This window comes from Squalius cephalus (assembly GCF_949319135.1).
Source record: "Squalius cephalus genome assembly, chromosome: 8".
Taxonomy (NCBI): Eukaryota; Metazoa; Chordata; class Actinopteri; order Cypriniformes; family Leuciscidae; genus Squalius; species Squalius cephalus.
The window spans coordinates 38,156,795-38,182,762 of record NC_137129.1 but is presented as its reverse complement, the minus strand read 5'-3'; the positions used below and the strand labels follow the sequence as shown (position 1 = coordinate 38,182,762).

General features: G+C 40.9%; 2 protein-coding genes and 1 long non-coding RNA gene across 3 annotated transcripts in view; all 3 read right to left on the bottom strand.

The window, feature by feature from the left end:
- Positions 1-25,485, bottom strand: part of LOC307163596 — a 30,775-nt gene extending 5,290 nt beyond the window's left edge. Inside the window, exon 1 of the long non-coding RNA XR_013822107.1 lies at positions 25,454-25,485. This is a non-coding gene — a long non-coding RNA (uncharacterized lncRNA). The remainder of the gene's footprint in view (positions 1-25,453) is intronic.
- Positions 20,134-22,046, bottom strand: LOC307162975 (uncharacterized protein; the record flags this gene model as incomplete). Its single annotated transcript, XM_079878764.1, has 3 exons — positions 21,409-22,046; positions 21,179-21,314; positions 20,134-20,658 (listed from the first exon to the last, which is right to left on the bottom strand). The coding sequence occupies exons 1-3, from the start codon at positions 22,002-22,004 to the stop codon at positions 20,134-20,136; spliced, it is 1,257 nt and encodes a 418-aa protein (XP_079734890.1). The 5' UTR covers positions 22,005-22,046.
- On the bottom strand, positions 22,376-23,140 carry LOC307162972 (E3 ubiquitin-protein ligase TRIM21-like; the record flags this gene model as incomplete). Its single annotated transcript, XM_079878762.1, has 2 exons — positions 22,376-22,936; positions 23,051-23,140. The coding sequence occupies 2 exons, from the start codon at positions 23,138-23,140 to the stop codon at positions 22,376-22,378; spliced, it is 651 nt and encodes a 216-aa protein (XP_079734888.1).
- Positions 25,486-25,968: the final 483 nt, after the last annotated feature.

Genomic DNA, 25,968 nt, shown 5'->3' with positions numbered 1-25,968 from the left:
AATTTGGTTGTGTCAAATAAGCTTTAACCCAGTTCAACTTTAATACACCTATCGTGGATTCAAAGTCAGCAGCTTTCAGCCCACCATGTTTATAGTCTTTAACCATCACAGACTTTTTAAGGTAGTGTGTCTTATTTTTCCATATGAAATTAAAAATGATTGAATTTACCTTTTTAATCATTTTTGGGGGGACATAAAGAGATTGACAAGGATATATTAATTTTGATAAACCTTCTGCTTTTGTTAATAGGATTCTGCCAAGAATAGAGAGATCTCTCATGAGCCAATGATTAAGAGATTTTTTCATACTCTCTATTTTCCCTTCAATGTTTAGTTGTTCTGTCTTATTTCTATCTTTAGACATTATTAATCCTAGGTATTTTAGTTCAGTTTTGACAGGTATGGAGTCTATATTTGTCTCAGCACATGGATGCAGACATAGTATTTCACATTTTTTCAGGTTTAGACATAATCCTGAAGCTTTGGAAAAAACTGATATTATATCTAGGGCTTTTCCAATTAAAGATTTATCTTTTAAAAAGATTACTGTGTCATCTGCAAATTGGCTTATTCGATATTCATACTCGAAAATGGTGATTCCTTTAATTTGAGGGTGATTTACAATTAGATATGCTAGCATTTGTGTACATAAAATAAATAATTTTGGTGAGATAGGACAACCTTGTCTAATACCACGCGAAATCTTAATTTTTGGTGTCATTCCAGGGTTGAGGGAGATGTAACTATAAATATCATTATAAAACATTTTTATGATTTTGCAGAACCCTTCTCCAAATCCAAATTTTTTGAGCACCGTAAACATGAAATCATGTTCCACAGTGTCGAAAGCTTTGAAAAAATCTATGAATAAAACAAGACTATCTGATTGAATGAATGATTGGTAGTCAATCATATCTAGAATCAGACGAATATGATTGTGAATATATCTTCCCTTTATAAAAGCTGATTGATACTCTTCGATAAGTTTTCCAATTACATGCTTTAAGCGATTTGCGTACACTAAAGTAAGAAGTTTATAATCACTACATAATAAGGTTATTGGTTCCCATAGAGGCTATGCTGTCAGTAACGGAAACAGAAATTATTAGTTCATCTCTCGAGTCTTCGGGTTCGAGTCCGAGTCTTTCGTTCATCCTGTCAGTCCCATAGAGGCTATGCTGTCAGTAACGGAAACAGAAATGATTAGTTCATCTCTCGAGTCTTCGGGTTCGAGTCCGAGTCTTTCGTTCATCCTGTCAGTCCCATAGAGGCTGTGCTGTCAGTAACGGAAACAGAAATGATTAGTTCATCTCTCGAGTCTTCGGGTTTGAGTCCTTTTGTCACGTGACTTGTCACCGTATTCAACACTAATTCACAACCTTTTTACAAACAAGCGCGTAGTTATTTTATTATTATTATTATTATTATTATTTTACTCTTACAGTTACGTGATGCGTTTCTGTTCTCAAGATTATTTTCTATAACATTGAATGTGATATTTAAGAGTTGGTTAATGCAAAGCTTTATCCATATGATAGGGGAAACCACTTGGATGAGACTAGTGGATTATAATTTTCAGTTAATTTCATAAGCATATACAAATATGGGCAATATATTGACTATTCAAATCTAACTTCAAGTCAATTAGACTATTACTAATTTTGTATCATCTGTATTTTATTTTTCTCTATTGAGTTGTTATATTATTTTGTTGTCCTTGTGTTATTAATGAATAAAAATCAGTTTAAAAAATTTAAATGAAGTGTTATGTATTTTGGATTCATGTATATTTTTGAGTCATTCACTATGTTTTTTGTCCATAATAAATCACCTAAAAAGTTTGAAACCTACACCTTTGTACATAGCTTATTATAACACTGTACACATTCTTGACTGGTTGTTTATTGTTTGTTTATTGTTGTTGTTTTTTGCCAACAAAGCTTTAAAACACATTGGATAACCATCCAAAAAGTAATTAAATCAAATTAAATAAAAATAAATACAAATTAAAAGAACACTATAAAGCCACAGAATGTTTTCGAATGTTTTTTTTTTTGAATGTTTGCATTAAAAAAAACAAGCTCCCGGACCTTGGCTGGGCTGAGCCTGTTTCTTCTGTCTGAGATAATCTGCCCCATCTTAGAAAATACTCCGTACAGATGTGGCCACGATGCAAAGTCTAGCCTTCATGACCTCAGAAAGGCTTTTATAAACAGCTGAACATCTCCTCCACCATGCCAGAGGGTCCGATGTGCGGGGTAAAGTGGGTCGCACACCGGACGCGCAGCTCAGCGCCGCGCCATGTCTAGGACAACTCTCATCTGAAAATCTGTTAGCATCAGCAATTTTCTGATTTTTGTAAATAAATTTAAAACTAAATGTATATTGCAGCACGGGGTTAAGTCCGTATATACATTAACTACGATATGAGACACATAAATGTAAATTTAATATAAAACTATGTAAATGGCGCTCTGTTGCGCGGCAGGATTTTGAACACGGTCCTGAGCCGTTGCTGGGCGCCGCGGACAGACGCCGCCGGTGTGTGTACTCTCATAGAGAATAATGTGTTTGAATTTAAAAGACGTGGCGCTGCGTGGCGCGGCGCTGAGCTGCGGGCCTACTTTGCGGAGCCACTCTTAAGGGGGTTAAGAGTGGCTCCGCAAAGTAGGCCCGCATCTCCACCATAGCATCTGATGTAGTTGAAGTGGTAGCAGAAGGCCTCAAGCTTGCTACCCTCTCATCGAAGTCTTCCCAAAACATGGCCCCTGCACTGGAAGACGCACCAGAATCTGGAGGATGCTCCTCTTCAGTGTGAGTTGGGTTAATAGCTGCTGCAGCTGCTGTAACCCTTTTCCCTGTGTCTTCGGCTGCCTGGTGGTTGACAAAGGCTTGCTTTTTGAACCTTGGATCCAATCAAGTTGCATCCGCAAGCTTCTCAATGAGCTCCACTCTGCCAAATCTTCTAGTCATTTCTGACATCAGGGTGTCCACTAGTTTTTTTCCTTTGAAATTTGAGGATTCCTTTGATTCTGGGCAACAATCCTCTGAAGACCTCTAGTCATCAATATGATTTTGGAGGCAGTCACAAACCTACAAAAAAGTACAATTGTTTACATACTGTACATATAACAAAGCCAAAATCAGTATTACACATACTAGAAATACATGCATGATTAAGAGATATAGAGTTTAAAATGTGGTTTTGATATGAATGTTAATCAAAAAAAATGTATTTAAAAATACTTACTTTTCTGCACTCACTTCGGTAGTGACCTCCTCAAAAGGATGAATGATATCCACAATTTCTCTGCACATTTCCCATTCGTCTGGCGACAAGGTTGGCAGAGATGCATTAGTGAGAGCCATTGCGGAGATGATTGGCTCTTTGATGTCAATAAATCTTTTCAACATATAAAATGTTGAATTCCATAATAATAATTCCATTAATAATATAACAACTCAATAGAGAAAAATAAAATACAAATGATACAAAATTAGTAATAGTCTAATTGACTTGAATTTGTGAAGTTAGATTTGAATAGTCAATATATTTCCCATATTTGTATATGTTTATGAAATTAACTGAAAATTATAATCCACTGTATACAAGTCTCATCAAAGTGGTTTCCCCTATCATATGGATAAAGCTTTGCATTAACCAACTCTTAAATATCACATTCAATATTATAGAAAATAATCTTGAGAACAGAAACACATCATGTAACTGTAAGAGTAAAAAAAATAATAATAATAAAAAAAAAACTACGCGCTTGTTTGTAAAAAGCTTGTGAATTAGTGTTCAATACGGTGACAAGTCACGTGACAAAAGAACGAAGGACTCAAACCCGAAGACTCGAGAGATGAACTAATCATTTCTGTTTCCGCTACTGACAGCATAGCCTCTATGGGACTGACAGGAAGAACGAAAGACTCGGACTCGAACCCGAAGACTCGAGAGATGAACTAATCATTTCTGTTTCCGTTACTGACAGCATAGCCTCTATGGGACTGACAGGAAGAACGAAAGACTCGGACCCGAACCCGAAGACTCGAGAGATGAACTAATCATTTCTGTTACCGGAGTCCGGACCGGACATGTGTCACACGGCCCGGCCCAGATCAGAGTCAGACATAGACGAGTCGACAACTAACGTCTCGACACGAACCCGAAGACACGAGAGGAGGAGAACAAACGTGATAAATATGAAGTTGCAAAAGAAAGAACGTCTCGGATCAGGAGGTGAGGTCAGATGAACTAAAACTGCAATAGCCTGAACTTAAGACTCAACAACTAATCAATTAATTAAACATTTCAGTTTCTTATAATTCTTATTATTATTTTTTACAAATGTAATCAACATTTTCACAAGTCCTATATGTGTTGGGCTATTTAACATGTAATTTTAATTATATTCTGCTGAAATGAACGAAATGAACGAAATGACTCAAAAAAAGATTTGTTCATTTTGCTGAACGAGACTCAAAGATCCGAGTCAGTAAAATGATCCGAACTTCCCACTACGACTTTGATGGCGTACTGCTTTCGCTCTCTTGCTCTGGTCTACGAGTGCGCGTGCGCCCGCGGTCTTCCGGCAGAAGTGCCCTTAGGACCCATATAAGGAAATTCCGCCCCAGATGACGTCACGAAGACCCATACTCGAAAAAAACTTTCCGAAACTTGTGACAAACCGGAAGGACAATTTTTGGCACAGAAATACTCCTTCAAACGTACAATTTAATTTGTGAAACTTTGTCCATGTTTAGCATGGGAATCCAACTCTTTAACAGTGTAAAAAACTCAGTATGCATGAAATAGCATTTCACCCCCCCTTTAATACAACGTCTAAAAAACTGGACGCTTTGAACATTTCTAGAACATTCAGAAATAACGTTTTTATAACTTAATGTGAACGTTACGGAAACGTTCTTATAACCTAAAATTGTTAGCTGGGTATTAAGTCGATGTTCCACCAGATCCGCTTGTTGCCCAGTGATAAACCACTCCTACGATTCCTGTGGCGTGACATGCAGAGGACATCTGAACCACGCGTCTTCCAATGGGAGGTGTTACCATTCGGAACAATGTGCAGCCCCTGTTGTGCGGTCTTTGCCCTGCAGCAGCACATCAGAGACCACGAACCACCAGACTCTCCTCTCATGCACGTGATCGAGCACTCGTTCTATGTTGACAATTGCCTCCACAGTGTGAGTAAAGCTGAGTATGCCAAGGTTCTAGTCGATGATCTGCGAGCGCTTCTGAACAAGGGAGGTTTCGAGATCCGGCAATGGGCTAGTAACATGCCTGAAGTTATAGCGCATCTACCTCCTGAAGCGCAGTCGGCTAGCAGTGAGCTATGGCTATCCAAGGCCAGTGACAACCTCCAAGAGCCCACGCTTGGACTCTGCTGGGATTGTTTGAACGACACCCTGAATTACAAACATCGCCATACTGAATCTTCAGAGGCTACTCTTCGTAACGTCTACAGTGTCCTTGCCAAGCTTTACGACCCATTGGGCTACATTGTGCCATTCACAACAAGATGTAAAGTGCTTGTTCAGGACATGTGGAAGGCCAACATTGGCTGGGACGACAAGATCCAACCCGCTGACCTTCTGGAGAAATGGTCGGGTTGGGTGCAGGAAATTCCCACTTTGCAACATATCAAGCTGCCTCGTCCCTATGCACCAGCCACCGCCGATACTGCCAACGCAACCCGTCACATCCACATTTTCTGTGATGCCTCGGAGCGCGCCTATGGATCAGTAGCCTACATGCAGACGACAGATGACAGTCAACAAGTCTATGTCTCCTTCGTGTTTGCCAGATCTCGAGTCATGCCCCGTAAACAGCTGTCTATTCCGCGTCTCGACCTCAGTGCCGCGCTTACAGGCGCACAGCTGTCTAGAGTGATCGAGACAGAGCTTGCAGTACCACCTGAGCACATCACTCTTTGGTCAGACTCCACAACTGTGCTGCACTGGATCAAATCAGAATCATGCCACTATAAAGTGTTCGTGGGAACAAACATCGCAGAAATCCAGAACCTGACCAACCCTGTTCAATGGCGGTATGTTGACACTCTATGCAATCCAGCTGACGATATAACCCACGGACTAACTCTGCAAGAGATGGTACAGGATCATCGCTGGAACAAAGGTCCACATTTCCTCCATTTGTCTGAGAGGGAGTGGCCCAACATGCCCTCATCTGAGGTAGAACCAGACACCACAGAGTTAAGGAAGTCTGCCTTCGTGGGAACTGTGTCCAGCATCTTGCCCACACAACTTCCGGACCCCAGTAAGTTCTCCAACTGGAAAGAGCTTCTTAAGAAAACTGCTAGCTCCTTTCACTGGGCGGCTGATGCTAATACTACAGTACACTTTCCCGCTGCTTATTTTCTGCAAGCAGAGAAGCTGATGTTACAAAAGGCTCAAGAGGACTGCTTTGCTGAAGAATTGAGAGCTCTCAAAGCTGGACGAACTCTTCCTTCAGACAGTCGTCTCGCATCTCTGTCACCAGAATATGAAGGAGCCACGGAGCTACTCAGAGTCGGTGGCAGGTTAAGGCATGCTGAAGGACTAGACCTGTATACTATCCACCCAGTTATCCTGGACCCAAGCCATCCCGTGACGAAGCTTATCATCAAGGATTTTGATGAGTCACTACTGCACCCTGGGCCAGAACGAGTTCTTGCCGAGATCAGACGCAGGTTCTGGATCATCCGTGGTAGAGAGGCCATTCGAAAGCATTAGCATTCATGTCTGGAGTGCCGACGATGGAGAGCAAAACCTGACGTATCAAAGATGGCAGATTACCCACCAGCTCGGCTACGACTCCATAAGCCACCGTTCTATTCAGCCGGAGTTGATTGCTTTGGACCTTTCCAAGTGAGGATTGGTCGCCGCACCGAAAAAAGGTGGGGCATTGTCTACAAATGCATGACAACTCGCTCGGTGCATCTGGATCTATTAGAAAGCCTCGATACAGATGCTTTCCTGCTGTCACTGAGAAGATTCATCTCTCGAAGTGGCAGACCGTTCGAACTCCTCATGGACAATGGTACCAACTTTGTCGGTGGAGAGAGAGAGTTGCGTGAAGCCATTGCTGCCATGGCACCTCAGTGGAGAGAGCAACTCGCTGAACAGCAGATATCCTTCCGATTCAATCCTCCAAGTGCGTCACACTTTGGTGGCACATGGGAGAGGGAAGTGAAGTCTATCAAGACTGCACTTCACGTTGTCCTTAAACACCAGACTGTTCCTGAACCTGTCCTGATGACAATACTAGTGGAGGTCGAGGGCATAATGAATGCAAAACCCTTAGGCTACTTGTCATCAGATGCCTCTGATCCAGACCCGGTCACGCCTAACCTCCTCCTCATGAGTCCAGACTCGGTAGCAGGTTAAGGCATGCTGAAGGACTAGACCTGTATACTATCCACCCAGTTATCCTGGACCCAAGCCATCCCGTGACGAAGCTTATCATCAAGGATTTTGATGAGTCACTACTGCACCCTGGGCCAGAACGAGTTCTTGCCGAGATCAGACGCAGGTTCTGGATCATCCGTGGTAGAGAGGCCATTCGAAAGCATTAGCATTCATGTCTGGAGTGCCGACGATGGAGAGCAAAACCCGACGTACCGAAGATGGCAGATTACCCACCAGCTCGGCTACGACTCCATAAGCCACCGTTCTATTCAGCCGGAGTTGATTGCTTTGGACCTTTCCAAGTGAGGATTGGTCGCCGCACCGAAAAAAGGTGGGGCATTGTCTACAAATGCATGACAACTCGCTCGGTGCATCTGGATCTATTAGAAAGCCTCGATACAGATGCTTTCCTGCTGTCACTGAGAAGATTCATCTCTCGACGTGGCAAACCGTTCGAACTCCTCATGGACAATGGTACCAACTTTGTCGGTGGAGAGAGAGAGTTGCGTGAAGCCGTTGCTGCCATGGCACCTCAGTGGAGAAAGCAACTCGCTGAACAGCAGATATCCTTCCGATTCAATCCTCCAAGTGATTCACACTTTGGTGGCACATGGTAGAGGGAAGTGAAGTCTATCAAGACTGCACTTCACGTTGTCCTTAAAGACCAGACTGTTCCTGAACCTGTCCTGATGACAATCCTAGTGGAGGTCGAGGGCATAATGAATGCGAAACCCTTAGGCTACTTGTCATCAGATGCCTCTGATCCAGACCCGGTCACGCCTAACCTCCTCCTCATGGGCCGTCACGACTCGTCGCTTCCTCAAGCAGTTTACGACCCCAGTGACCTCGGGAGAAGACGTTGGAGGCACAGCCAAGCCATCGCCGATCGCTTCTGGTCATCCTTCATCAGTCACTACCTACCAGGGCTACAAGAGCGCAGTAAGTGGCGGAAAGACGGTAAGGCACTCTCTATAGGCGACGTTGTTTTAATCGTGGATCCCCAACTTCCCCGAGCATCATGGCCCGTAGGATGGATTACCCAGACTCATCCAGGAGCAGATGGACGCATACGGACTATCAGTGTTCAAGTGAAGGACCGCACCTACATTCGTCCAGTCTTCCGGCTCATCCTGCTCCCAGCTCTGGAGGACAAGGACGAAGAAGAGACCACCAAATAGACTTTCTCCTACTCTTTCAACTGCCATGCGGACAGTTGGGGGCGGCCTTGTCTGAAAGCCTATTTGTTCAGCGCTGAGGTGTCCTAAGTGCTTGAACGCTCCATCACGTGAACTGCGCCTGGACAGGAAATGCAGTGCGCTGCTCAGTTGTTCGTGCTCGGGGATGATGAGAGAAGACTCAGAGACCCTTTTCTTTACTTTCGTGTGCGTTTTATGAAAAGCAAGTAAGTTTTTACTACTGTTGCATGTTTGTATGCGTTGTGATGAATGTTGTGAAATTTATGTATGTTCATGCGAACTAGTTTTATTTGTTGAACTGCATGACTAATTAGTGTAGTCATGATGCCAGAGCGTGCTGTAAAATGCAACATGTTTCCTGTGTGCAATAATTAGCCCTCTATATGTCGATTTAGACCTTATTTGTGTTAGTTATTTAGAGATATGCTTCTGCGTTCGAGTGCAGTGCATTTACTGTTTATTTGGTGCTACCTGCATCGAGTGTTATAGTGATACAGTGTCATGCTGCATAGCCACTTAATGGTGCAGCAGTACAGATATTAAAGGGCATATAGTGACATATTTTGTGTTATAATTAATTATTACCATTGCATTGTTTCTTTTTCTTTCTCCCTGTTTAGACCACATACACTCGAACTGGTGTACTGATTGGCATCCTGATCTTGAAAATAAAGCTGATAAAGGATTCTCTGGCCGGAATCTTTCTGTAGTGCTCCCATCCTAAAAAAACCAGTCCATACTTTACAGTTAGTGAACGTTATGGGTACGCTCTCTTTTGGTTATAAAACAACTATAACGGATGTTTGGAACGTTAAGAAAACATTCAGAAATAACGTTTTCATAACATTTCCAAAATGAAGAATTAAATGTTCCTTTAACGTTAACATAAACAAAGAAAAAAAATGTTCATAACTTAATGGGAATGTTAGAAAAACATTCTAAGAACATATTTTTGTATCTGAGAATGTTGTTCTAAGAATGTTCTCAAATAGTATGTTCTCAAAACTCTCAATAGTATGAGAACATCAGTCAAGTACAAATAACATCACAAGCACGATTCATGAACGTTGTTCTAAGAACGTTTTCACTCAACATAATGAGAACATCAGTCACCGTTACGAGAATGTAACGTATTTTAACTCTAAACATTATAAGAACGTTCCAGAAACATTATTTCAGGAAATTTTTTATTAATATTTACATAACTTTTACATAACATTAGTGAAAGTTATGGGAACGTTCCCTGTTAGCTGGGTTTCTATTGTGTTGTTTTCCACATGTCTTGTTAGATTTGACTTGTCTAGTTGTATGTTTGAGTTTGTGTTCTTTTTTCTCTTGTGGTGTGGTTGTGTTTTTGGTTTAGAAAATGTAATTTTTCCTCTTTATGATTCCATTGGTTGGACTGTGTACTACCCAGAGGCTCGTACAAAATTTTGTGTACTACACAGTAAAATGTGAATCTTGAAGTAAAGTCTTTTCTGTTATTTTTGTAATTCAAATATTTAATTCACTTAGAAACTTTATACTCTGGAAAAATGTAAACACTCTGGACAAATGTGTCAACAGGTTTTGGTACTTAAAAATCCTGTTACTTTGAAATCCAGACCTGTAGCTGTAAGAAATTAATTGCTTACTTTTTATGAATTCATATAAATATACATAGAAACAGCAGGGCAGCACAGTGGCTCAGTGGTTAGCACTATCACCTTGCAGCAAGAAGGTCCCTAGTTCGAGTCAGCAGGTTCGAGTTCTCTGTGATTTCCTCCAGGTAGGCTACAACAGTTTCCACCACAGTTCAAACCCATGCAGCATAGGTTAATTACATCAGGGTGATGTGAACGTCCACATTCAGAAATAACGTTTTAATAACATTTTTAAAATGAGTGAATGGAATGTTCCTTTAACATTCACATTAACCAAGAAAAAACATTCTTAATACATTAAAAAAACAAACGTTTTCAATGTTTAAAAAACATTCAGAAATAACGTTTTAATAATATTTTCAAAATGAGTGAATGGAATGTTACTTTAACGTTCACATTGACCAAGAAAAAACATTCTTAATACATTAAAAAAACTGGACGTTTTCAATGTTTAAAAAACATTACGAAATAACGTTTTCCTACCCTAATGGGAATGTTAGCAAAACGTTCTGACAACTTATTTTTGTTAGCTGGGGTCTCACTACCGGAATTTGAAAATGACCCGCAACAGATATTAAATCGTCCTTTCTACATTTTTCAAATTGCTCCACAGTTGGATTCTCAATAAAAGTTTGCAAATTAAACAAAGTCACGACTATTATCCCTATCCAGCACACTATAATCCACGACATAAGCGATACAAACTTACACATACAAACAATCCATAACCTGTACCATTACAAATGTTTCCAGTACATGAACAATATTTACTTTCTCGGGAGAGGTTATTATCAATAACATCCCGGACGAGCCCCCATTAATGTTACAAACCCTTTTAGTCTAGACTAGAGGGAAGAAGGCGTGTAACATTAAAATATTAAAGGGGGGGGTGAAATGCTATTTCATGCATACTGAGTTTTTTACACTGTTAAAGAGTTGGATTCCCATGCTAAACATGGACAAAGTTTCAAAAATTAAATTGTACGTTTGAAGGAGTATTTCTGTTCCAAAAATGCTCCTTCCGGTTTGTCACAAGTTTCGGAAAGTTTTTTTTCGAGTATGGGTCTGTGTGACGTCAGATGTAACGGAATTTCCTTATACGGGTCCTAAGGGCACTTCTGCCGGAAGAACCGCAGGCGCGCACGCACTCATAGACCAGCGTTCATTTATTTAGGCGTTCATGCACTCATTTATTTAGCGTTTCCGGCGCTGCATTGCGGCGACGAACAGCAGTGGTTGGGTCTGCATGTATTTGTCTATTTATGTTTTTTTTTTACCGTCGTGCGCATAGTGTTTTTAACCTTTTTAACATTCTTTGACACTTTTTAATTACGTGGAATCATCATGGAATTTATGAATGCTCTGCTTATGAACATTGTCACTTTTGGTATTATTTTGAGCTTCCAAACAAATGTCCAGTGCTACGGAGCGAACAACCAGCCGTGTAGGCTCCAATACAGCCGGGACTTCCTTATAGGGTGCGGCAAATCAGCTGTCGGGACTTTGCCGATACCCAGCTGTATTCCACCGGAGATCTACAGTCACGGAGCTGCTAATTTGGATGTGCTGACAGCGGTGCGAGCGAGGAGGTGCGGCCGGGAAGGAGGAGGGCAAGTGTGGCTACACTTGTCACCTAGACACGGGACCGGAGGCAGCCGGCAGCGGTCCGCTGGACGAAAGCGGAAGCGGGGCCGAAGAGGAGGAGTGCGACAGAGGCTACGCAGGCGAGGGCTTCGTCGCCTGCCATTGCCTTCTATTATTCTAGGAAACGTGCAGTCACTGAGGAATAAGATCGACGAGCTGCAGGCACATGTTAAGAGTATTCCTGATTATAAAAACGCGTGTGTGATTGCTTTGACTGAAACCTGGTTGAAAGATCAGTACCCGAGCCACGACTATGAAATCGATGGCTTTGGTCAACTTATCCGGCTCGATCGCGATGAGCAGCTGACCGGAAAGACACAGGGAGGGGGCGTGGCCCTGTATGTCAATCAACGCTGGTGTAAGACAGTTATAGTGAGAGAATCGATCTGCACTCCCAATATTGAACTCTTATCTATTTCACTGCGTCCATTCTACTTGCCACGTGAAATTCCGCAAGTATTTTTGACGGTGGTGTACATTCATCCTAAAGCCAGTTTGGCAGATGCCACATCCACCATTGTCAAACTTGTGCACCGTTTACAGAGTATTTCTCCTGATGCTCCACATTTTATTTTGGGGGATTTTAACTCTTGCTGTCTTAAAAAGCCCCTCGGTCATTTCTATCAATATGTAAATTGCCCAACTAGACATGGTAAAGTGCTAGACTTGTGTTATGGCACTATAAAAGGGGCGTATAAATCATATGCAATGGCTCCGTTAGGATCCTCTGACCATAATTGTGTTCTTCTAGCCCCTGTCTATCAGCCAGCCCTTAAGAGAGGGAAGATTGAACACAAAGAGGTTGCTCTTTGGACAGAGAGTGCCATTAAAGAACTAAATGGTTGTTTTTATAGCACTGACTGGGATGTTTTTAAATATGCTTGTAATGATTTAGATGAATTGCTTGATACTGTGACAAGTTATGTACTATACATGCAAGATATTTTTATTCCCAAAAAGACAATTAGAATATATCCAAATAACAAACCCTGGGTTAGTAAATCTCTTAAAAATGTCCTTAATCAGAAGAAGTTAGCTTTCCGCCAGGGTAATATTCACCAGCAACGAGAGGCCCATAAACTGGTTAAGAAAGAGATAAAGCTGGCCAAAAAAAGGTTTAAAGATAAAGTAGAGGATGAACTGAAGAACAATAATCTTTGTGATGCCTGGAAGGGAATTAAATCTATGGTCTGTATTAAAGATAAAAAAAGGGGGTGTTTCACCCTGATAAGTCTGACACTGCCCTGGCTGAGGAGTTGAACCAATTCTATGTGAGATTTGATTGTCATGATTTCTCTGAGGATCTGTCTAAATTTAGGGAGGCTCCTGAGGGCAGTAAAATTCAGATTAGTGAAATGGATGTCTGTAGAATTTTGGAGGGGACTGATCAGAGAAAAAGTCCCGGGCCTGACGGCGTTTGTGGTCGCCTGCTCAAAAATTGTGGTTTATTTTTATGTGACATCTTTTCTTGTATTTTCAAGCTTTCCTTGGCACAGATGGATGTTCCTGTATTATGGAAAGAATCAATTATTGTTCCTGTGGCTAAGATTCCATCACCTAAGGGACTGAACGATTACCGCCCTGTGGCTCTTACGTCATTAGTCATGAAAGGGCTAGAAAAGATTGTGAAGAAGAGCTTGCTTGCTATGTCACAGAATATTATTGACCCGCTCCAATTTGCATATCAGGCAGGCAAAGGGGTGGAGGATGCCACAGCAACACTGCTGGACCGTGTTACAGGGCACTTAGAGGGCACAAAGACACATGTACTGGCTACTTTTATTGATTTCTCATCAGCTTTTAATTGCATGCAGCCCCATATTCTTGCTCAGAGGCTCTCTGAAATTCCTGCAATAGATGTTGGTACCATATGTTGGTTGGTTGGCTGGCTGACTGGGAGGCCACAGAGAGTCCGTGTAAATGGCACCTTGTCTGAGGCCCTGGTGTGCTCTACTGGATCACCACAGGGGTGTGTTTTATCGCCATTGTTATTTGTATTGTATACAAATCACTGTCGCAGTACTTCTGAATCATCATCCATAATCAAATATGCTGATGATTCAGTGATACTTAGTTTTCTGCAGGACCATGAGGTGGGCCATGGTCCAGTCTTGGACAGTTTTATAGAATGGTGCGAGGAGTCATTCCTACAGTTAAATGTCGCAAAAACCAAAGACATGCGGTTTGACTTCCGTAGGAAACCCCCTGCTTTGCCATGCACCATTATGAATGGCTCAGCAGTGGAGACTGTCAGTCAGTATAAGTACCTGGGAACTATACTGGATGATAAACTGACATTTGAGGCTAACACAGATAGGATCTGCAAAAAGGTCAATCAAAAACTGTTTTATTTAAGGAAACTGAGGAGTTTTAATGTTGAAAGTTCACTTATGAAAATGTTTTATTTATCATTTGTTGAGTCAATTCTCACATTTTCAATGATCTGTTGATTCGGCAATCTTAATTTGATTGGAAAGAATAGGCTGGGAAGCTTTGTTAAACAGTGTCGGAAGATTACTGGTGTCAATCTTAATGATCTGAGCCAGGTCTACCAGATTAGGTGTATCCGGAGGGCAAATGCCATTCTGGCAGACCCTTATCACCCTCTACACACAGAGTTTCGGCTCTTGCCGTCAGGGAGAAGGTTTGCCTTCTCTAGAAAGGCAAAGTCAAACCGATACACAAGATCATTTGTACCATTAGCTGTTAAATACTTGAGCCAGGTCTAAACATCGCAATTTGTAACTTTCCAGGATGATATCTATGGGTTAATTGTGTTATTTCTTTTTTCTTTTTTTGAACAACTTATTGTTCATTTTGTTGTATCTTTTACTGTATTTATGTGTTGGTTGTGCCAATGGCTGCTGTGGAACAAATTGCCCCTTGGGGATAATAAAGAAACATAACATAACATAACAGAGCAAGAGAGCGAAAGCAGTACGCCCATCAAAGCGTCCTGCCCGGCTTTTGGGAAGTCAATGTCACCAAAGAAGTGTGTTTTTGGTTGCCAGGGCAAGACAACCCTGCACAGATTCCCAAAGAACCCAGCGTTAAGGAACCCGTGGATGGAGTTTGTTTTTCTGAGCATAAACGGAGTTGTGTAAGACTGTTTGTTCCCTGCATTTCGACGATGCTTGTTTTATAAACAAAGCCCAGATCGACGGATTTGCAGATCGTCTAATGCTTAAGGATCGAGCAGTCACAATGATAAAGGTTCGCGGTCGTGGTTGGAACCGGACGGTGAGTAAAACTGCTTCTATAGGCTCCTTGCACGTAACTACTTCCTTACCGGAAATGCGGCCTCGTCTTTTCCGGTCTAAACATGGCGCTATTCTACACTAGATGTTTACAAGAGTTGCCGAAACTTACAATAACGGACGTACATTGCCTTTGTAAGTCCTCCTCCAAATCACCTACCAGCAAATTAGAAAAGGGCTTTAAAATGTATGCCTCTTCATATATCCACGGATATGAAGGTAAGTCTATATATCTCAAACTTTATGGCTTACGTTAGCTTGCTAGCTTACATTAGGCTAGGCTAATAAACAATCCCGGTCTGACAGAATATGCGTGTTATAATGTTGTACTGTTTTCTAGTATTAGGCGGAAAATGTCTACGTTGTGTCTAGGCTTGGGAATCGGTTCCAGGTTCCGGTTTGGAACCGGTTCCAAACATTCCGATCCATCGGAATCGTACACGTCCACACGTTAACGATTCCACTAACGATTCCGAACGTTCCGTTCCGTCCATTCCCGCGTCGCGGCACGACGTCACAGTATGTGACTGGATTTTTAAATCCCCCAAAAGCGCCATTCCCGCGTGCAATATTTTTTTCCCCCAGGATGGTAGGAGAAGGTACCACCTTTTTCACCTCTGATTGGCTAGAAGGGCTCTCCTCCGATTGTTTATTTGATTTGGCCGTGAAACGTCATATCTGATGAGAGAGAGAGAGAGAGATGGTAGTGGTGGTGATGCTGTCGGCTCGCGCGCTAGTCTGTTTTGATCTTCTTTACCGCCAACAGAAGTAAACAAAGTCAATCCAACAGTGTGATAAGTGCGTGCCGTCAGATTTATATTCCAAGTTCACATTTTCATAGCCTGTTTAGATCGAATCCATGAACCGCATTATTAAACCGTTTTCTAAGGCTACGCGATCTATTTAAAACAAGTTACAATCATAAAATAGCAGATCGAGTGCTATCATGAAATCGTAAAGGCTGTGATATGCGCAAAAAATATATGCGCTGTTTTTTTTTTTACAGAGAAGCACGATCGAGGCTTTAATTATTTATATGCGTGCAGATCAGCTCCGTTCATAGTAAACGCTGCTCCACTTATACTCAGTCTCCTCATGTGCTGTTTGTTTAGGTTTCCGATAATGTACCTTTGGGAACGCAAAACCTCGGACGCATATTTCATATAACTGTCATCATTTATGCGTGTCAGCATCTCAGGGGGGAGCACAACAAATATGCTCAAACATTTAAATAACATCCATGGCATTAAATACCAGGAGTGCACTATATTTGACAGCCTGCGCTCCACAAACAATGGTAGGTTGGCTTATAAATTATATCAAAACATTAATGCTAGATGTAAGTAACCAATGATCAGCCTGGAGAGATCAAGGATCCTCCCAGAAAAAGCAGACATGCTTGTTTTTCTGCACAAGAACTGCTAGAATTTTTTAAATGTTAAATGATTAATTGAAGTTTTTGTGAAAACAATAAAAGTTAAAGTTAAAATGTAAACCATGATGTGTTGTTTACTCTTTTATAGTTTAGCACACACGACTAAGTTTACAATACAAAGCTTTGTTTTAGAAATGTTTACTTTTTTTAGAAATGTCAAAGCATTCAACTTCTGTATTGATATTGCACACTTGGTTTTCATTCTCTAAAACCACTTTAAATTAAACATTCAAAGCCAACAACTCTCAAAGCCACCCTGTAAGTGTGCAGCAAATGGTACAGGAATCGATATGGGAATCGATAAGGAATCGCATCGATAAGCAGACTCGACAATGGCATCGATATCGATAATTTCTTAACGATGCCCATCCCTAGTTGTGTCTGTATGCCTTCATGCATGTTCCTAACTTCTTATTGTGTTAATATGTGATTGGCATTAGTGTCAAACAAAGACAGGGCCACAAGTGAAGTCGCTGTTAAGGCTTTCTGCTTCAGATCCATGAAGAAGCACGAAAAACCTCATTGTGTAAATGTAGGGCTGCACTTGTAATTTGTGTCAGAGTTCCGAGTTCAGCAGTTCCAAAAGGTTCGAGTTCAAGTTGTGTGTTGTGCTTAACATGGTCATGTTACATTTTGACCTTAGTTATCGCTTTGTATGTGCTCAACTTCCAAAAACTGCTCAAACTGCTCAAGCTGTTCACTGTTGCTGGCTTGCATGTGCTAAACTTTTCCAAAAGCTACTCAAGTTGTTCAAGTCTCTGGCCACTGTTGCTGCCTTGCATGTGCTTAACTTTTCCAAAAGCTACTCAAGTTGTTCAAGTCTCTGTTACTGTTTTCTGTGCGTTTTATTATGATGTGTTTGAATGGGATTGTGTTTACAGTGTGCAGCTTTGGATGCCAAAATATCATTATTTATGACTTAATATAATGCCATACTTGCTGCACACCACTTCTCATAATTCCATTTAAAGACATCTATTTCTGTGTTAAAGGTTGTATCAAAATACTTTTTTTCTGGCCCAAAAGAAGGGATTTTCTAAAAAAAAAAATATTATATAAATATATAATATAATATTATATTATTATTATATTATATTATATATATTATAATATATATTTATAGAAAACATAAATTATCACATTCATCTAATCTTTCCTAATGATCCGCTAGCAGCCTAGGCTCCGAGATCTGTACACAAAAACACTTATCAACAAGTGTTCACCACCCACTCAAAAGCAAAACAAAGTGTTCCAACCAATAACCAACGAGATGCACATTTAGGAGAGTTTCAATTGCACGGAAGGGAGGGCGAGGGAGTAGCGAGCTAGCTCTCTGTTTTATTTGAACATCAACAGAGTGAACAGAGTAGCAATTGATGAATGTGATGATTTATTTTTGGGCCAGAAATCGGTGATACAACCTTTTAAGAAGGATACATTCATGCCAACAGTTCACAAGTCCAACATGACCATATAGAGTAATTACGACTGATCTATCGACAGATGGTCCTCAGGGACACAGATCCTGTAATTATGGTGCGGTGCAGATGCTCATGTGTGGCGGGGACAGCTCTATGCAACCACACAGTTGCCCTATTATTCCAGACAGCTCACTTCTCCCAGCTGGGTGTGCCAGTGGTTCCTCCTGTACACAGCTGTACAGAATCCGAGCAACAATGGCACAAACCCCGAACAGCAGTAAGTTTCATAGCAAAGCATGGTTCATATGGGATAGTTTGCATAGATGTATGTCATGCAATAGTATGTACCAGTAGCTACAAAATAGAACCTCTATTTAATAAATTCTCAAAATTATGAGTGTATTTTAACATGTATTTTATCACAATTTCACAGGGTGTAAAACCAGGTCCAGTTGGGAAGATGGTGGTTGTTAAGCCTGTGCAGGGTCGGATGGGTAAAGGAGGATTACGGTAAATAAATATTAACTTAATTATTTTCATGAGTTGTTTCCCCCATTGTTATGTCAAATTAAGTACCTCTTTATGATATTTTTTATTAAAAGGAGCACCCTTTACAGAGGAATGACTGGCCCTCTTCCTGACCTGTCGGTACTTCGTGTGGCCGAGGTGTACAGCGGCCTAGATCCACTGGATATGCCCCTGGTGACAACAATGGGGATGAGCATTGACAAGCCCCTTGTGGATTCTGAATTTGGACTGGTACAGCCAAAACTTCTAACACAATGCACAGAGATGCATATGAATGCCCCGGGTCCTCCATGTCTTCCCCTTATTACTCATCAGCTGTCACCAACAGAATGTGTGTGGGTATGCACAGAGGAAGAACATTTGCATATACAAAGTTTGCAGCTATCTATTGAGATGGCTCACAAAATTGAATTGTCGACACGGGGTCAGAGCAAAGATCCAGAGTGGCACGTGCTGCGGCGAATGAGGATAACCTCCTCAAGGTTTAGGGAAGTTTCCCATGTTAGAGGTTACAGTAGTGCTGAGCATCTTGCAGAGCGTATTATCAGGGGCACCAGACAAACTGCGGAAATGAGGAGAGGTTCAGAAATGGAGTTTCAGGCAGCAAAAGAGTATGCCCAGTACAACAATGTCAATTACTCCCCTTGTGGACTTGTGGTTCACCCACAGGCTCCATGGCTAGGGGCCTCACCGGATGGCCTTGTTTATGATCCCAATGCAACACCCGCTTACGGTTTGGTTGAAATTAAATGTCCAAATGCTAAAAGTTACATTGACTGCAAGTACTTGCACATGTCAAATGGTGCTTTTAAACTAAAGAAAAGCCATGCCTATTTTTGGCAAATACAAGGCCAGCTTTTAATTACTGGACTTCAGTGGTGTGACCTTTTTGTCTGGGCAGAGGAAGATTTCTTTGTGCAGCGACTGCACTCAGACAAAGAAGTTCAAGAAACAATCAGGCAGAAGTGTGATCATTTCTACTTCAGCATTTACATGCCAAAGTATCTCTCAATGAGACGATCACAACTGATTGGCAGGTAAAGAAATCATAATCTGATTCATTATGTATTTTATTAGGACTATGAATTTGACTTCTCATTTACGTTACATTTCCCACTTGTACCTACAGTGTATATATATTTCGCCTGGAACTGATTGATAAATGATGTGATCTGGGATAAAATGTGTCTTCAAGCTTGTTGCTTTAAAAAAAAACAAAAAAAAAAAACAGTTGAATAAGTAATGTCAGATTTATTCATGGACTTTATACAATATGGCATCATTTTACAATAAAAATCATTGTTTATAATGTTGTGTGAGATCACATCTGTTGTCACTGTATGAGAATTTATTCAGAGATAATGATTAATAATTACATTTAAAAGTTGTAGGTTTCTGTAATGTAAACTTGTCAGCACTACTTGGCCCATGCTGTGACAAGATGTTTATTTTGATAATTGCTAAGCAGGCAAGCAACGGCAAAAATTTCATTAATGCTTCCAGCAATTGACAAAGGAATAACAGAATCAAAAAGTTTATTCTCCTTTACCCTTCGGATGACTCGCTCAACGTGCACTCTTACACGAGCAATTTTCTGTGTTTGGAGGACACTGGGTGCTGGCATCTGGCTTTTTTTGTTGAGAAAAGTGGACAGTACACTTTAGACTTCACACAGTCAGTGATCAGGAAACCTTTATCAACCATCACGGCCATGTCATCAGTTAAAAGGTCAGCCAACCCTGACCTCCTAAAGAGTTCTTTATCACTTATTGACCCCTCATAGAGTGAAGAGATGAAGGTCACTGGACCATGAGGGGCGATACTGATAAGTCCTTTCATTGTACAGTGAGATTTGTACTTAGAAAACATCTCACTTTGGAGGAGAGGCGAGGATGGCGTCTGGCACTTGAGCTCTGTACAGTCAACTATTATCTGAGTATCGGAGAAGTCTTTGAAATCATCAGGAAGGCGAGCTTTAACGTCTTCAGGCTCAATCCAGATAGCCACCGAGCCCAAGAGTGTGTACAGGTAGTTGGTCCACGAACAGATAATGCGGCTTACAGTAGAGATGTGAATGTTGAAACGGTTTGCCAAGTCCTGCTCCTTTAAACCAACGGACAAGTACATTAGAAAAAAAGGACTAGCTCATCGATGGGTTGCAATGATTGTCTCTGGTGAGAAAACACACACACACACACACACACACACAAACATTATTAAACCTAATGTAACCTCTCTAGTCTAATAGATAAAAGGATGTGCAATTATCATTACTGCTGTTGGTCTATAATTAAAAATACAACAGCAATAATACTCTACATGTTACTGGAAATTCCAAATGTGGGACTGTGACTGCAATAGGCTACTCAGGCACCTTACTTATTGATTTATTGAATCTAATATCAGAATGTTGAGGTAAATGTAGTCAGATGTCATTTTCATCTCTCACATTAATTTGAAGGTTTGCTTTGAAAAACCACCATAATAAATCAAATAAACTAAAGAATATTTATTTATTTATATATATTATATATATATTATTAATTATTAATGATTATCATTAATGACAACTGCAACAACATTAATGACAACATTATTATTAATGACAACTGCAAAAACCAACCGTGTGTGTGGGACGGACAGATGTTACTGCTTCATTCAATTTTTCAGCAGCTTTGGCCCTCGACGCACGAACCATTTTATGCACCGATGGTTCAACCAATCTCCAAAACAGCATAAGGTTATGGTAACTGGGAAATCTGTGGGAACGGAACAGAAAGAGTACACAACGTTACAATATGGTCACGTATGGTCCAAGTTACTAAGATCAGAGGTATCTTGTTCGCATCTTACCGTGTATAGAATCGAATGTCATCGTCAGAGTGGGCGAATCTGTGTAATCCAAATTTACAGCTAATTTTCAGCTCCTGTATCTCTTTCTTTAATGAGTCATTTTCTTCTTTTAAATTCCTGTTTTCGTCGATTACCGAGTCCATGAAAGCGGGTTCTGGGACAGATGAATAGTCATGATCAGCAGCAGGAGTGCAGTCCATATGTTGCCCATCTTCTGCTGATGCCAGCTCAGGCTGAAGTTTGCTTACTCTGTCCCAAACGCTCAGTCTTGGTGATGGGATGGAGTAATCATTCCACTGGAACAATACCGGGACAGCTCCTTTCTTTAGTTGCCTTTTCCCCTCCGGTGTTTTCGGCTGAATGATCTGCTCCGGTGTGAAGTGCAAACTACAGACTTTGCTGTGTCCTGTGACAATGAACTCATCACGACGAATATTCACCAGCCACCGCTTTCTGAGTTCAACATCGCAGGGAAATCCGTGGTAACTTAAAACGCCGTTGAATTTAGATGATGACGTGCATGTGGGAACACAACAATGTTCATGATATTTTCTCTGTTGCCTCTGGAAAAAAACTCTATCTTTTTTAAGGCTCATTTTCCGCTGTTTACGCCGCCGCCGCCGCCATATTTCGCCAAACAGGAAGAGAGCGGGCCGTATTTACCCGTTGCGGATATGACGTCAGGTTGCTATGTGCAAGGAGCCCATTGTCTCTGTGTGTTGTTAGCTCGGCCCGTTACCACACAGCTTTAGCTTCGCCCGCACGGCCGCCTCCAGCCGCTCGTTTTTTTTCCGGAAAGACTCGGTACAGCTTATCTTTCTTTTATAGATATAATAAAACTAAAGACTTTTTGGAGATATGAAGGATGCAATACTACTCTATAGGTACTCAAGATTAACAGGAGATTGAGTGAAAATTAGCATTTCACCCCCCCTTTAATGTTAAATTGTAATGTTAAATATTAATGTTAAAATGTATAAATTAATTGACTGTAATTGACAGGAGTGATGATCAGTGGAGTTGAGTTTTTACCTCCATCATTAAAGCACGGGCTAAAATATGGATAGAGTTTCCCAGTGAAAGACTGATCAGTGAAAGAGTAGAGATGAGAGCTGGACTCCACATCATAAAAGGAGACCAGACCCTCCTCATAATCCACAAACACACCGACCCGCTGCGGCTTCACTCTCACACACAGAGAGACAGCAGGACCAGCGCAGGCACTGTATTTATTCTCATTCCTCAGCCACACAGTCCAGTATCCATTACTGGGAGTCAGTGGGATCAATCCCTTCCTGATAATGAATTCACTGGCCACTCCTAAATCCCATTTAGTCTTTCCCTTCACCTGCACCTCAAAATAAAATCTCCCTGAGGAGAATCCCTCCATTCCCAGGACATTTGCACATTTATCAAATCTCTCTGGATTGTCTGGGAGTTTCTGTATAATGTCTCCATGTCTCACTTGTTTTCCATCATCAGACAGGATGAGTTTAGGATGAGCTGTATCAGGATCCAGAGCTTCACTCTGGTTTTACTGAGGGCCACACTGAAGCAGTGCTGTGGCCCTGAGGGTCATGATAGGGGGTTATTGTGTAGGTTTTTCTATCTCAGTTCAAATTAACAGTGTTTTGTACTGTACCAAATTTAACTTGCTTTCTTCAAAGCGCTGACACAACACAGACTCACTGAAAATTTGTGAGACAAGCACTGGAGCCAGGCCATTTGGCATCCAAACTTGTGATCATACGTTCATGACCACAAGTCGTCTGCAGATGAAATGTTTAGTAGATCATTGTTATATCTGTTAATGTTACTATTAATTTAAAGATTCATCTCACAGAAAATAATCATCTCACATATTCACATCATCTCTACCTGAACATTAAGGCTGTGATAGGATTTCCTATTAACATAATCTGCCTCATGTTCCCCACGAGCAGTGGAGATTGGAGCAATAGACTGCATACATGTTGCAATGACTCTTGGGAATCCTAAGATTAACAGAATAATAAAAAAGATTTAAAATAATTCTTAACATGTATTATATTGTATAGTACATTTGTGAAATTTGCTTTTTTGAAAAAAAAAATTGTGTTCATGTGATGTCACCCTATCAATTTATCTTACCGGTAATTTTATACAAGCCCTCTTTTATGGTCGATAAATGTCCGGGGAACACTATTAATGAAACTATTCATGTACTCCTGCAGAGCGAGGACCACCTTGCGAATGGTTCAACAAACCGTGTTTTCCCATAGCTTCTGTGCATCATCCACCGTGCAAAAAACGCAACGCAATACCATTTGCGGTACAGTAAGTAAGTGCATGAATTCGACGTGTTAAAGGTGAACTAAGTAACTTTTTTACCTTAACTGAACAGCTCCGGAGTCATTGGAATGGTTATATTACTTATTTCGGGTTGAATGGTGGTCGTTTCGCACCCCCCTGGTGCCCGTGAGCGGAAAATCCGCACTTGCAACTTTGAGTCGGCGGGCCGGGCGGCCGCCGCGTCAGGAAGTATCGCGTGAGATCAGGTCTCGTGATGTAAACAATTGCTTTACGGCAAAAGAAATCTGCTCAAATACTGTCATTATTGCGCTCCCTCACGCTGTCCGAACCCGAATGAAGAAGACGTTTTAAAGAATGTCCCATCTGCTTTGATGTCGTTGATCTACTAGCCTCTGGGCCCGGTTTTTCAAAAGGTTTAATCCGGATAAAATTGATCCAGATTTAGTAATCCTTTTTTTTGCGATCCGTGATCACGTAATCCAGCTTACTTTTGAGCCAGTTTTTCTAAGCAACATCGGATTGGATCAATCTGATCCGGATAGGAACTTTTCAGGATCACCAAATCCTGTTTACTAGAGCCTTAAATGGAACCAACAGTGTAGCCTACTGGCTTAGCAAAGAACAACAGTTGGCAAAATACCGGTGGCCACAAATAACCATTGTTTATTTTAATTTTAAGAAACAGAAACACTGTAATAAACAGAAACATTTTACTTTCCTTATTTTGTTATAATGTTAAATTGCAGATTTTGTTGTTTTACCATATCTCATTAGATATGACATGCTTCAAATATGAAGAAATGTATATATCATCAGTAAACATTGATTTTGTGATCATTCACTTAAAAAAAAAACCTCTCTGGTTTTATTTGGTTCGAAAAAATCACAACTGAATCCACCCTTCTGATGGGATCAGGATAATCCTGTTTTTTTGGATCAAATAGATCCCAAACCGAGTTCAAAGTTCTGAAAAACCCAAAGGGCAGGTTTGATCCAGATCAAATTTAAGATCGGATTACATGATCTGATCTTAGTTCAGAATCCCTCTTTTGCTTTTGAAAAACCCATTTCCAAGATTTGATCCAATCCGTGATCCGAAATCCCACTGGATTACTTTTGAAAAACTGGGCCCTGGTGTCTGAGAATCACCAACGAGTTTTTACAACAGTGTTGTCAAATATATATTCCGAAGCTGTGGGGGGAGCTCTAGAGAGAAACCTGCGAGCAAAAAGCGAGAATACAGCGAAGAAATCCCAAAGCTACTGAGTGCTGCTTTAAATTCTTTATGTGCGACTCAAGAAGTTCACAAAGATAAGACATTCCTTCCGCGGAAAATCTGTATCTTTCATACAAGTAACTATCAGGAAAGGCAAGGGGATTTTGTCTGGCTAAAAACTCTTTCTTTACGAAGTGCTCGTCAAACAATTTGCGCTGAGATGTCCACCAGATTTGGAAGAAAAGGTGAAGTCATTGCAACAGACACTTGGAATAAGTTACGTCACCATATGTTTCTTTGCTCTCAGCTGATTGGTCAAACTTCAGTCTGAGATCTTGAATCCAGAACATAACCTGCCAGGAGCAGGTTAGCCGTGCAGCGTAAGATACCATGGCGACGAACACCGATTAAAGCCAAGCTACTTTCATAGTACCTAAAACCCAGGGTTGGCGGAAACTAAACTGGAACATAGCTGGCTAGTCACCTAAACCGGCTTCATGGTATAGGCCCCAGATGTGTCCACAAGACTCTTTGAACGGATCAATAAATATTCTGTTGTTTAAAGAGGTTGATCGTTTCAGGCGTCCATATTGTTGTTTATCAAGTTAGTGTTATTTTCTCTGAATCTCTCTCCGAACTACAGTGAGATCATAGTCCAAATCTATTATCAGTTTTCAAACAAAGTCTGCACATAAAATCAGACTGACATAGTACTCTGGCTTATAGTTTTATGTAAAACAGATATGTGGATCCTCAAACTATCGTAAAACTTCTAGTACCAGGAGTTTTTTAAAGTTTAAGTTCCCTTTGACAGAACGGTTTTGCTTTATTTGAAATGGTTCATACGGCAATGCCAGACAAATGCATTATTATACAAAGCATGTGTATGCTCATCAAGCTATTGTAGTAATTTGAGAAGAGATTCTATAGAGAAATTAGAGATTTATAAACGCATAAAAATATGCACGTTGAGTCCTTTCTATATTTTAGTCTTGCATCACACACACAGAAAGAAGCAGTAATTTGTACATTCTCAAATATATCTGTTTCAG